Raw genomic sequence first — 14,208 nt, forward strand, 5'->3', positions numbered from 1 at the left:
GTTTTCTTTTGTCTCCACAAAGGCCAAAGCTTTTCATTGCGTTGTGTTTACGACAAATAATATTTTTTTTTTATGATTATATATAATATAAATATAAAAAATAAAATATTAATTAATTTGTGAAAAAAAATATGTATATACTTGTCATATATTTAAGGGGTGAATGATACGAAAAAAATTTAATCGATAAACACCATATATAAGCAAGTCTTCCTCTCCCTATACTAACTACTCCATCAATTTCCTTACAAAATGAATTGTTTCCGTAATTGAGCATCCTAGCATAAAATTAAGAGATAAGAAACAAGTATCCAATAGATTATGATCGAAATTCTAAATACATATTTTAATTAAATTAAAGTTTTATTACGTTTGAACCTATTTTTTTGTAACTTTGTACACGTTCTTGACTTACGTGATATTCAAACATCTCCAATGCGCCTCAACTACGTGGAGTCACTAATTATGTCATGTGAGCCAAAAGGTGTATAAAATTTCAAAAAAATAAATTCGAGGTAATAAGACTTTAGTTTAGTTAAGATATATCTTTAAAATTTCGGTCATAATCGAAGAGTACTTGTGCCTTATTCCTAAAATCAAATTAGTTTTGATATTTCACACAAAACCCACATCTCCATCATCCTCTTCCACATTTTTATAGTATGACTTAGTAGTTTGATAGCAAATACGTAATGAAAAAAATAAAAAAATAAAGATAGTTTTTTAAAAAAAAAATCTCCATTTTAAATTTTAAATATATAAATTTCTAGTGGTAAACGGACAAAAGCTCAATTTATACAATATCTTAGAAAACTCGTGGCAACATTTCCAATTTTTTGCTTACAAAAATGTTGAAGAAGAAACAAAGCTATGCCAGCAAATTCTTCAAATCTTGCATGCACGCCATCTGTTCGACTAAAGTCCTTCTCTTTCCTCTACATAAACTCTTTCAAATCCCCTGCAATTTTCCAACACCATTTGAGAAGCAGAGAAAACAAAAACAATCTTTTTTTGTTAAGTGATAATAATGGGAAGTTACAGAAAGTTTCTTTTGATCTTATTGTTACTAGTAGCGGTCTCTGTTGGTACTTCTTATGAAGTGGGAGAAGAGGAAAAATGGGGAGAAGGGTTGTTTTTGTTGCATGATTCAAAGGAGATAGTGAGGACTGATGCTGGAGTTATGAGAGTTGTGAGTAAGGGTGGATTTGGTGGTGGTGGGGTTTCTATATTTCAAAGTCCAATGCATATTGGTTTTATCACCATGGAACCTAATACTCTTTTCATCCCTCAGTATTTGAATGCTCATCTTACACTCTTTGTTCGTAGAGGTAAAGTTTTTAACTGTTTCTTGGTTTTGTTCTCATGGTTCTTGTATGATAAAAAGGAGCAATCTTGTCTACTCATGAGCTGGTAAATTCATGATTTAGTGTTGGTTGTCAATTTTCTTGGGAAATTATCAGGGGTCAGAGTTAGTTGGCTATTGAATTTTCACAGGTTTGAATTCTTGGAAAACATGAGGTGAAGTTTTCAGCTTTTCTTGGTTTTGTTCTTATGGTTCTTGTATAATAAAAAAAAAAGGAGCAATTTTGTGTACTCATTAGCTGGTAAATTCAAGTTTTAGTGTTGGTTTTCAATTTTCTCGGGGGAATTATAGGAGTGGAGTTAGTTGGCTATATTTCATAGGTTCAATTTCTTAGAAAATATGAGGTTAAGTTTTCAGCTTTTTCTTGGTTCTGTTCTAATGGTTCTCTAGTATAAGGAAAGAAAGGATTAATCTCGTGTACTCATCAGCTGCCAAATTCAAGATTTATTAGTTTTGGTTTTCAATCTGTTGGGAAAAAATTATAGTAGTCGAGTTAGTTGGCTATCTGAATTTTCACTGTGAGGTTCACCCCTCGCTCCTTGTGTTTCACTTCCCCATCCCTGGTGTATAGTTATAATAACAAGTTATTGGAAAACATGAGATCAAAATTTGAATTTTCACTAATGTTCCATGATTTTCACATATATGTATATGGTTAAATAAAAAATTAATGGTTTTAATTCAACCTTTCCCTAAGAACATATATATCTTCCTATGTATGGGAAGGATCAGACAACATTGGGTTTATTTTATTCAATTTATCTTGCATTTATATAATAAAATAGTTTACAGGTTTTCACAGTTTGAACTCGTGATGTGCTTGTAAAATGACAATGAAAACTCTTATTCTTGCTCCAAAGACACTTTCTCTCAAGGAATATTTACTCATTAAACAGAGGATTTTTCATGGTTCTTGTAAGATTGTTTCTTTTTTAGTAAGAAAAATAGTTGGAGAAATGAATTAAGTGTGTTGAGACTGCAGGGGAAACAAGAATTGGGCATATCTACAAGGATGACTTTACTGAAAGGCGATTGAAGGAAGGAGATGTATACAGCATTCATGCAGGATCTGCTTTTTATCTGGTTAATCCAGCTGAAGGGCAAAGACTTCATATCATTTGCAGCATTAGCAACTCCGACACCTTAGGATTGTATGGTTTTCAGGTACCTTTTTGCAATTTCTTGTTAAAAAAACTGGATCTTTGACTATCGAATGTTGTGAGTTACAATTAACAAATTTCCTTGCAGTCTTTCTTCATTGGTGGTGGAATCTATCCAACATCTATTCTTAGTGGATTTGACACTCTTACATTATCAACAGCATTCAATGTAAGTGATGATAACTTATAGGTAGAGTTTACTGTTAATCTGTTATCGTGTTTATCTGAACTTAGTACCAATGTTCTCGGAACATTGTAAAAATTCACTAAAAATGCAACGAATTTCTGTGACGGTTTCTCTAGGAAACAATCTCTGTACCTCTGGGAGGAGGTAGGGGTAAGAAGTCCTCGTGTTGCATCCCTCTTTTGAGTTGTTAAAAAAAGAAAAAGAGGTAAGGGTAAGGACTGGTACACTATCCTCTCCAAACTAACTTGTGGGATTACATTGGCTATTGGCTATGTTGTTGTTATTGTATTAAGGCAAAGAATGAGAGATATGAAAACTAACTTGTGGGATTACATTGGCTATTGGCTATGTTGTTGTTATTGTATTAAGGCAAAGAATGATAGATATGAACTCGGCAACTTTAAAATCCGTTCAATTTTGAGAACCTTAAGTAGATGATTCAAAGTATATTTATCAAAGGAATAGAAGTAGTTAATTTCAAGATGTGTTACACATGACAGGTATCATCTGAAGAAGTGAGTGAGATCTTGACAAGACAACTTTCTGGTGCAATTGTACCTCTGAACACTACTCAGTCTCCTACACCAAGCATATGGGCCAATTTCTTGAATCTTGAGCAGCACCAGAGACATGATCACCTAAAGAGAGTAGTGCATTTGGAGGAAGAAGCTAATTTTGAAGAAGAAGATGAGGAAAGGGAGCAACAGCCAACATGGTCTTTGAGGAAGTTTATGAATAATCTTTTTGGTCATGAAGGAAATAAAAGAAAGAAAGGTGATGAAGGACGTAGAGGCAGCGGCAAAGGTCCAGATTCCTACAACCTGTTTGATAGAAAGCCAGATTACAAGAATGATTATGGATGGAGCTTGGCCTTGGATCAATCTGAGTATTCTCCATTGAAACACTCTGACATTGGCGTCTACCTCGTCAATCTTTCAGCGGTAACTCACCTACACCATACACCATTCTTATAAAATATGATGTTTGATCCATGTCTATTGTTCTCATAGGATTAGTAATGTTGGTTCCACGTGTGATCACTAAACTTTATCCACTATAGCGCCTGTGATCACTGAACTTTATCCACTACAGCGTCCGTACTAAGCATCCACCACAGTTTGTGATCACTAAACTGACCTTGATCCGCTATAACCTATGGTGGAGGCTAAGTTGCATGAAGGGAATGCAACTGAATTCTTTCCTTGCGAAAATTGTCGCACCATGGTGCGACGGACAAACAGGACATTTATTTTTGTATACAAGTAAACTATTTTGAATCCCCCTCAGATAAGGGAGCTTTATGTTTAGTGGTATGGTAAATGTAGTGTTAAGGGTTCAAAACTTTGTTTTAGGTCACAGTTTGAATCGTAGATGCCACGTTGTTGAGTTTCTTCATATCCTAGTTCCAATATTTATGGATTTTGATTTTTTTGTTAGGATTCCTGAATTAAGCTATAAGTCTTTACATAGTACTACTATGTTTTTACATGTAGGGAGCTATGATGGCACCACACATTAATCCAACAGCAACAGAGTATGGAATAGTGTTGAGAGGAAGTGGCAGCATCCAAATCGTGTATCCAAACGGGACATTAGCAATGAACGCTATAGTAAACGAAGGAGATGTATTCTGGGTGCCAAGGTACTTCCCCTTCTGTCAAATTGCATCAAGGACAGGACCGTTCGAGTTCTTTGGATTCACGACGACAGCAAGGAAGAACATGCCACAGTTCTTGGTGGGTCAGAATTCGATACTTCAGAGCATGAGAGGACCTGAATTTGCAGCTGCATTTGGTGTTAGTGAAGAGAGGTTAAGGAAGATTTTGGATGCTCAGCGTGAGGCGGTAATTTTTCCGTCAGCGTCGGTTGCTCCCTCGGAGCCGATGGATCCGAGGGGGGAGGAGGAAGAGGGAGAAAGAGGAGAGAAGGGAAAAGAGAAGGAGAAGATGAAGGATGTGATGAAGATACCAGAAGTGATTAAGAGCTTAGGCAATGACATGATGATGGGATTTGCTTAGATTTATTTTGAAGTTTTTTGTTCATTTTGTATGTGTTACTGCTTCCTTGCTGTCTTTTTGTGAATAAGAACAAATTAGTTTTTCTCCTTTTGTCTCTGTTTATTTGTCCTCTTGATAATTTCTATTTATGAATTTTGAAGTACCTAATAATTTTTATTATTATGGCTAAAGTATTTTTATTTATTTTTAAAAAAAAGTAGCTTCATTTCGAAGAGCTTGCTGGGCAATGTTTTTGCCACCTAGTATAAGTGGGTCATAAATTAATTTTGTTTATAAGATGATATTAAATTTGTTTATAAGATGGAAATATCACAATATTTTAAGTAGGGTTGTTTAAAATTGAATCGAGAAAATGTTACTAGGTTATCGGTAAGTTGTCAATTCATGTGTATGGTAGATTTTATTTTTCAGTTATTGATTATTTTTTTTTGTGAAATCTTAATGATTAACTTGATAATTGAATCAATAATATAATTAACAATCAATAAATCAATATCTACATCAAGCATTAAAGAAATGTTGTTTTTGACTGTTGTGTTAAAGATCCAAAAACTGAAAAAACCTCAGTATTTGCTATCAAACTTGAAATCAATCAACGCTACACAACATCATACTTGCTATATAGTGAATAATGAGTACCCCTAGATTGCAAGAAGATGTTCTATGGAAAACATTTGTTGATTTCTGATTAAAAATTTTGAGTTCGAGCCTTGGTAGAGTTGTCGAAGTACTTTAAGTTTATTCCATAGGAACACTAGTCATATGAGTATTCATTTTAATTAAAGCGAGACGAATGAAGAGGGTGATGTGTACTCAAATCTTACTCCTACCTTATGAACGTAGAGATATTATTTTCAATGATAAAATATTGTCGTGTCAATTGAGTGACCGAAAATATCACTTGAATATAGTGAGACATAAAAAGGTCGTTTGGTAGTGTATTATAATTATGTGCATTGAGGCTGGTGCTTCCTCTTGATATTGGACAGAGCCATCTGCAGTTCACTAGACTGTACTTGTGTATAACCAATCTTACTCGAACTTTTCAAAAATGCCAATAGATGCACGTAGAAGAACAAAAGCTACCTCATAGAGATTTCATTTTTGTGAACATTTGTGTTCTTCCTAGTGATTTCACAATTGATTGAACATTTCAAGATGAATAAAGCATGTCCTTCAATAGACAGATGAAAACTCAAGACTGGGATTATGAATCAAACTTGGTCAATTCAATGGATATCATGGGCATACCAGATGAAGTGATCATCAATCCAAAAGCTGAGGATCTGATCGATCTGAGTGTGGGTGAGGGATAAGCACCAAACCTGGTCAATTCACCAAGTATGCATAAGCTACATCAATTACAAACAAGTACAGGTTAGTCAGGTTTTTAGTTTCAGTTTTTCGGTTTTTATACACACAACCACAAAAGCTATTGTGCTAAAGATCCAAATATTGACAGAAGTTCAGTATTTGCTATCTAATGTAGTCACATTAAACTTGAAATCAACGCGATACATATATGACATGGCTTAAATAAGTAACCATTTAAGTAATTGTGCATACCAGATTAAGTAACCATCAATCCAAAGGGTGAGGCTTAAAGCAATCCTGAGTCAGTCTTGCCTTTGCGCTACTCTCAGTTAGCAAAGTTTGTTGTCCCAAGGCAGATGATGGTACAGAGGTGGACACCACTTCACACCATTATTGGTATTCCCCATCAATATTTATGGTGGAAATATGAGCAATTTTTTGCCAGTATTCTCCTTTGTCAAATTCAAGGAGTGGTTTGAGCAATGGACAGTCGTAAATAGATAGTGAAGAGATTGAAGTGGGCATCCCTTTTACCGGAAGGTATTGGAGTTTATGGCAATTCTGGATGGTCAGCGCAGAGAGGGAGGAGGGCAGTGCTGATTCTGGAATAGATTGGAGTTGATCACATGAAGAGATGAATAGATCCCGAAGTGAAGTGAGTTGTCGTAGACCTTCAATCGGTAGGGAATGGAGCTCATGATTGCCAAATAACGTTAGACGAGAAAGAGAGGTGGGAAGCCCTTCTTCCAGCAGTGACTGAATTTGAAGTGAGTTACCAGTAGATAAATATTCAAGGGAGGTAAGACTTTTGAAAAGTTGGCTGCTTAATGTTTTCAGATTGGATATGGTAAGCCTTCGAATAGAGCAAGGCAACTCCCAGTTTTCACCAGCAAGGTCACTGCGATCATGTAAGATGGTTAACTCTCTGAGACAGGGGAGTCTCTGTAAATGCCACCCCTTTCGCGCATTCACCAGTTTCTTACAATAGTGGATCCTAAGGACTTGTAAATTGAAGGGCAATCCTCCTTCAGGAAAGGACACTATTTCTGTACAAAACCATAGTTCTAGTTCCTTAAGAGATGGAATGAGTTCCTGCATACATTCTGGCAGCCACTTCAGCTTCTCACAGTCACGAATACTCAAATTACGCAACATCGTCTGAGTTCCAGATGCCACTGAAAGTATTTCAAGATTCTTACAATGCCAAATATAGAGTTTTTCAGTCTCAGTAGGAATCAAAAGCCTAGTAAGGTTGAGGCAACTGTTTACACTCAAATACTGTGATCTTGGGACAAACTCTGGTGATATATCATCTATAGAATCACATCCATATATTACCAAATTCTCCAGAAACATGTTACAATCTCCTCTAGAAATCATTGACGCCTCCAATTTCAGTTTCCTGCAATGATATATCTCTATTTTCTTCAAGGTACTCGGAAGAATGCTAATCGGTAAGAAGGTAAGAGAGTGACAATCATGAATACATAATTCAACAATCTGTTTCATTCCCTGAAGTTGAGATGTAAACAGTTGAGCATCATCAAAAAGAACTCCAACTTTAGGAGAAGCTACAACTTTAAACTCTTTCAAATTTGAAAGTTGGATAAGTGTCTCCGGACTGAGTTCAGGACATTTTGAAATTCTCAATCCTCTCAGAGAGCAAAGTTTTTCAGGCAACTTCCCAATCAGCTTGGGGCAATCTTCAATTAAAAAGTCATGAAGTGCAGGGAACTCTCCCTTCCCCAGTACATGCCACTGCTTCCACTCTGGCATCTCTGCAAATTCAAGCTTCTCAAGAGAGTTAAATGGCTTTTTGGATGACAACGTACCGTAGAACTCTTCACTCACTTCTGTTATTCGATGCATCCCTTTAACGGTAAGGAATTTCAAAGAAGGAAGTTGTCCTAGTGCTGGCAAGGAAGCACAGTTGTTGCAATTGCTAAGAGACACTCCCACCAGCTTAAGAAATGAATGATCAGCCATCCAATTCGGAAATTTTGTCCCTCTATATCCAGCGATTTCCAGTTCCTTTATGTTTGTATTTGGTTGTAGTTTATCGAGTATGTCTCCTTCAGTTTGTGAACTGTCAGCAATACTCTCACTCCACTCCAACGACAGCATCTCAACATGTTCCTTTTTCATCATGTTTGCATTCAGAGCTTCCCTTCTATCAACCACATTTTGCAACTCTAGAACTGATATAGATCCATGCAAATTGTGTAGTTCACCTAAATCTACCATTCTCAAATCATTGCAGCCACCTAGAATAAACTTAAATCCTACTAGTACATGGAGGTTTTTCAACTTGCTTGGATGTAGTGGCATCTTCAAGAGAGAAGTGCCAGTAGTGTCAAGGTGACGCAAGTTGATCAACTTTTCCATATGCGGCGGTAACTCCTCAAGATATATACAAGAAGACAAGAGAAGTATCTCCAAGTTATACAATGCACATATGGAATCTGGTAACTTTCTTATCGCCGTCTGAGAAAGGTCCAAAATTCTTAGGAGTTTTAATGTGATAAACAAGTCATTCGGCAACTCCTTAATCCGATAATGAGACAATGATAAAGCCCTTAAGGATGTTAGTCTTGGCAATATGTTATACAACACCCTCTTGCTTAAAGGAAATGAGTACCCACGCTGGATATTGATTGGAAGCAATGTCCTCAGCTGCTTTGATTTGTAGAGTGGTTTCAACTTCTCAAAGACACCATCTCCCAATGAATATGACAGGTGTCGACATTTTTCCAACATATGAGATCCTTCGTTATCTTCCAACCTGATACAAAGTTTTGAAGATGCAACTTGGGCCAGATCATTGATAAGGTCATGCATTAAGAATTCCTCTTCATTCCTTTTAGAAGACTCCCGGACCCTTTCGAAAAGTGATCTTGATCTCAACTCGAGAAAGTATAGGTTGCCTAAGTCTTCAATTGTTTCATCTTTTTGCAACCCCTTTAATAGACCATTAGCAATCCACAGCTGAATGACTTGTTCTTTCCGAAATGGATAATCTTTGGGAAAGATTGCACAATAAGAAAAACATTGCTTTAAATGTGCAGGAAGATCATTGTAGCTCAACATCAACGCTGGTAATATGTCATTGTCTGGAAGCTCCCACATTTCACTTCTCAAAATACGTTTCCACCCTTCAACCTCTGATTTGGAGCGTAACATGCCAGCGAGCGTCTTCAGAGCTAAAGGCAGTCCTTTGCACTTAGCTTCAATTTGTTTTCCGACCTTTTTAAATTCTCGTTGTTCCTCAGGATCCATGTATTCAAATGCATGTCTTTTAAATAAAGACCAAGAAACTTCACTAGACAAAATTTCCATGCTAATTTGCTCCTTACCCATCACCAAGGCAACACTTTCTTTACGTGTTGTCACAATGATCTTACTTCCTACATCTCCTTTTACAAAAAGATTTCTCAAGTCATCCCACTCATTATAGTTATCATTCCACATATCATCTAGGACAATAAGAAACCTTTTTCCCTTTAGGATTTCCTTCAATTTGACCTGTAGCTGATTAAGATTGCTATCAGCCTTCGAGTCAAATGAGCCAATTTCTTGAAGTAACCCTTTTGTTATTCTGAGAGCGTCATATGGTTCAGATACACAAAACCAAGCTTTCAAATTAAAATGGTTTTTCACTTTCTCATCATTGTAAACAGCTTTAGCAAGTGTTGTCTTGCCAACACCCCCCATTCCTACAATAGGAACTACAGTAAGATTTTTTCCATTTGCATCCTCTGACAATAAACGGTCAATCAATTCCTCTATTTCATTTTGCCTACCAAAGATATCAGATTCATCAACCACAGAAGTTGAAAATGTCCTTTTTTCTTGTTTATCTGAATCAAGATACTTTGCTAGATCAAGGAAACCAATTTGCTTTTGCAACTCCTCCAATGTTTCAATGGTCTCTTCCAACTTCTCCTTTATGGTAATAACTTGCTTGTTGATTGTTTCTGCAAGATTTTGATGCTGACCTTCCACCTTAAGTCTCAGAGCTTCATAGTTGACTTCTTCTATTAAGTTTTCAGCACCATCCACAGCATCTCGAAACTCACTAAGCCACTGACTCACATATGGATTTGATGTCTGCTTGTTCTCTGCATCACTTAGCACAGCCTGAAGAGCAAGCAAAGTCATCCTCAGCTTCTTTAAAAGCCGAACATCATGCTTGTCCCTCTGAAACATCTTCATCAGCTCACCGTTAGGAGCAAGCCTATCAAAGAGAACATTCAAAGCTGAAGAGAGAAATGCACCACCAACAGCTAAGCCAATATCCATTTCTGAAATGCAAAACAAAGAATCACAAAATGATTATGAATTTGGAGATGATTAATGTTTCTATGTTAAAATTTTCTCGACTTAGAGTTTTCTCTTACCTAGAGAAATATGACAAGTAAGTTTTGTTGACTGCCTGTTTTGCACAACTTGTCGCTTTTGCTTGAACTGAGACTTCCAATTTGGCACTAAAATTTCACAAATATCTCGCTCTCTTCAAGGAGATTCAAGCTTACTGTGGCATAATCTACATCAATGAAGCAGTATAACTCTTGACTTGTCCCCTCCACGATACAATAACCCAACAATGTCGTACAACTAAACTCTCTCTGTCACTCCTCATATTGAAAGTAATATTAAAATGCTTAAAATCCAACACTCAACATCAATGCTGGTAATATGACAGATACACTCCAACAAACTGTTTAAACTATTTTCTTGCAATATATGCTATCTGAGATACCATATCTCTTTCATACAAAACTTTAATACAGTAACATAAATGTCAACATCTACAAAACCTAAAAACTGTTGAAAATATATACCAAGATCATAAAATTATATGAAGAATGAAGATATGATAATATGAATAACGAACACCGAATTGAACGCTTGAAACACACGCAAAATGTTTCTCTAAAAATGGTAGCTGTTCCCTCTCCTTTGGGAGATCGTTATGGGATTGTACACAAATAGTTTTGATGGATATGACAAGTCAGTGAATATCTGCATCACCATCGATTGTTTATTGTGTTTCAATTATTACACTATTTTGTTATTGTTTTTATTTTTTTCTTGTAGACTTTACATGGATTTTGACCATTCAGAAGTGTTACGGGGGGAAAGTTAATTAGATCCTGATTCTTTGACCTTCATACGTACTAATTGCATTTTTGGTCTCCACAATTTGCTAAGATTATAATATTAAAATGACATTTACATAAACATGTCATTTAATTTGGTTTCAGCTGATATTTATTTTCTCCAACATTAGATGTGCACAAGAATACACTTAAACTTGTATAAAATTGAAGTAGACAAGCATGTCATAGTAAACATGCATTTTTTAACTACATATATTATAACATATTTGATTGATGATGAATGAGACGGAAAATTATAATATATATATATATAATTAACACTACTAGGGATTGACTATGATAAGTATTATATTACAAGGTAGTATGGCTTGGATTAGAAAAAATTACAAGTTTTCAATTACAATGTTTTCTACCCTTATCTTCTTCATTTTTCTTCTTTATTTTTTTTATTTTTTTTTTTATAGAAATTTGCACTCCAGGACAAGAACGTAGTTATAACAAATTTGTTTTTAAAATATTTTTTCATAGAAGGTGCCTCTTTGAAGTTGAAATTTAACCACTACAATTGTCTTGTTTTCAACATTTTAATTTATTTTTTAAAAATGTCAATTGATTTCCTACTAATTGGTCTCTACAATCAAGTAGCATTAGCTTTATAAAATTACCAGAAACTCCCTACTAATTGTTTTCTTTGCGTAGGTTTGTTTTTTTCTTGAAATTAATGATTTAAAAAAAGTATTCTTTTTATAATTTTCTCTTTATTTGATAAAATCAAATACATACGAAAAGATAGCCCAAGCAGAAAGGCACCCAGTTTGAGCCCTTTTAATCATTTTGTTTTCTATAACATAAAAAGTTGGAGGAAAATTACTTCTTGCATATTTCTTTTCAATTAAGATCTAAATGTTATTATGGTGCGTAACAATAACAATCATTTCATTATCGCAGCCAAAAAATGCCCGTCATTATAAAGAGGTCCAACTTTGTCTTTCGTAATTACACTAAACTAATTTTTAAGGACAACATATATAGCAATATTTGCTGCTTCACCTTAACTAAGATCACAGGCATAACTTGAAATAATATCACTTTTTATATATGTATACAAAATAAACTTCCATCTGGTGCTTCAAACTCGCGCACAACAGAGCAATATAGAGGATGGAAGTATTACCAAACTCGTGAACGACACCATCTGGACATACCAACTTGACCTTGTAACAATGCTGGTCTAAATGCAGGTTCAGCATTTCAAGCCAAACGTTTTAAGCAGGTTTCCTTTGAGCCAGAGGAGCACATTTTAAACATACAGCTGGAAGGAAATCTCGCGGTTGACATGTTTACACAATTTTGAAGTGCAGCTGAAGCAGTGAACAACAACCATCAGAGTATTATACACAAAAAATATCCCTTTTTCTGAGAATGAAATGCCTACCATTCTTTCGAGAGATGGAAGGAATGCATGCATTGGTTCTGGTGGCAAACTTCAGCTATTACTGAAAGAATCTCGATGAGGAAATGACATTGTATCTTGCCAAATCATTCTCAAAATGGAGCAGAGAAACTGGTCAATCAAACATTGTACTTTGTTGAATGCTGACAGAACAGAAATAAATAGAAACGATCTCAACGAGCTATAGGAGAAACTCCTTGTACAAAAGTTTGCTCAATATTTCCATCATAGTTTGATAAAAGAAAAGTACTAGTGTCAAATTCCAGTGAAACGAGAAAGTACCTTTCACAACTCACTCGAAAAAAGGAAATAGCATTTTTAAGCAATACTCCTCTCATATGTTGGAAGAAAACCTGAAAGTAGTCCAATTAAATGAAAATATTAAGCTGACGAACTTGGTAGAACAATTGAATGTTAATACAGCCAAGCATTAAACTAGTAGCATCAAATATACAGGCTGACTAATCCTTCTACTGCAAGCAATTACTCGGACCAAATCAAGGTTGAACTGTACAATATACAGAGCTTGGGAATGAGAAATTGCTACTAAGATAGAAGTTCAAGCAATAAATGAAGTAAAATCTTCAAGTAAGAATAGAGAGTGAGATATGAAACAAGAATACATGAATTGCTATTGAGATAAATTTCCTACAGACGAAATAGCTTCCAGATAACATATATGTGCATGGTAAAAGATCACAAGTTGATTATTATTACATTAAGCTATCAACTTCATGGAGCAAGTTATTTCAATTGCTATCTATACCAGACTTCATTTATAGTGTTCCCACCCGAATAGAAATATTTTTTCACCTTCTTTTTTGCATCGAACATCAAAATCATCCTGATCTGAAGATGATTCCTCGGCTTCACAGTGCAATAGACACTACACACTGCACACAACAATTTAATAAAGGAAACTAATCAACAAACAAGCAAAGAGAAGTAACGAAAAATAAAAAGCTACTGAGATAAAAAGAGGTCTTACATCAGTCAGAGTGTCATTCGTTTTAATCATCACAGGTATTCCTTAATAACATACACACGATTTGATCATCACTTTCACAATTTTTTCATATTATGTTATGTTATATGTTAGATCTACAACAATATTTCACTATAACAGTAAAAAAAAATCTTCACAAATAACGTTATTATAGAGAGATTTGATTGTATTGGTTCATCATGTGATATATTGTTTCCTTTTCCATTAAGTTATCTTTCTATCATATATATTTTTTTTATTGATGACAGTCATATGGAAAATAATATTGAAATCTGAGATAAAATCCTAACTTGTATTGTGTATGATCTTGTGACATCATCATACACAGATATGTTAATAGATCCCTTCACATGAATAAGAAGTCATTCCTCATTTTTGTTTCACCTTTTGGGTTAAAACTATAGAAGGCTTAGAAAACAGCCTTAGGCTCAGACTTGGGTTCTCTAGCTTCTATTCTCAGGGTATGTAGATCCACCAGGCAGAAGGCTTGAAAGGAAGAGCACTCCTACTTGCTTTTGGGAGAAATCCTAGACATTGGATCCTCGGTAGGACTTGATATGTTTAAGGGAGTCCAGTACCTGAATGAA

The 14,208-nt window shown here is 35.2% G+C and overlaps 2 protein-coding genes across 2 annotated transcripts; one reads left to right on the forward strand and one right to left on the reverse strand.

The window, feature by feature from the left end:
- Positions 1–787: 787 nt before the first annotated feature.
- LOC125832966 (vicilin-like seed storage protein At2g28490) lies at positions 788–4,886 on the forward strand. The gene is made up of 5 exons (XM_049512134.1): positions 788–1,328; positions 2,346–2,527; positions 2,612–2,692; positions 3,211–3,651; positions 4,204–4,886. The coding sequence occupies exons 1-5, from the start codon at positions 1,028–1,030 to the stop codon at positions 4,726–4,728; spliced, it is 1,530 nt and encodes a 509-aa protein (XP_049368091.1). The 5' UTR covers positions 788–1,027; the 3' UTR covers positions 4,729–4,886.
- Positions 4,887–6,432: 1,546 nt separating this feature from the next.
- On the reverse strand, positions 6,433–12,826 carry LOC125832961 (putative disease resistance RPP13-like protein 1). The gene is made up of 2 exons (XM_049512127.1): positions 12,804–12,826; positions 6,433–10,351 (listed from the first exon to the last, which is right to left on the reverse strand). The coding sequence occupies exon 2, from the start codon at positions 10,339–10,341 to the stop codon at positions 6,433–6,435; it is 3,909 nt and encodes a 1,302-aa protein (XP_049368084.1). The 5' UTR covers positions 10,342–10,351; positions 12,804–12,826.
- Positions 12,827–14,208: the final 1,382 nt, after the last annotated feature.

The sequence above is a fragment of the Solanum verrucosum genome, unplaced genomic scaffold (assembly GCF_900185275.1).
Source record: "Solanum verrucosum unplaced genomic scaffold, falcon-dt-bn FXZP01000016.1, whole genome shotgun sequence".
In the NCBI taxonomy this organism is placed as follows: domain Eukaryota; kingdom Viridiplantae; phylum Streptophyta; class Magnoliopsida; order Solanales; family Solanaceae; genus Solanum; species Solanum verrucosum.

What these genes read in the sequence shown, in the direction of transcription:
- LOC125832966 (XM_049512134.1), top strand. Translation starts at nt 1,028, where the DNA reads ATGGGAAGTTACAGAAAGTTTCTTTTGATCTTATTGTTACTAGTAGCG. An exon ending in TACACTCTTTGTTCGTAGAG is followed by an intron (nt 1,329 to 2,345) that starts GTAAAGTTTTTA and finishes TTGAGACTGCAG; the next exon opens with GGGAAACAAGAATTGGGCAT. An exon ending in CATTATCAACAGCATTCAAT is followed by an intron (nt 2,693 to 3,210) that starts GTAAGTGATGAT and finishes TACACATGACAG; the next exon opens with GTATCATCTGAAGAAGTGAG.
- LOC125832961 (XM_049512127.1), bottom strand. Translation starts at nt 10,341, where the DNA reads ATGGATATTGGCTTAGCTGTTGGTGGTGCATTTCTCTCTTCAGCTTTG.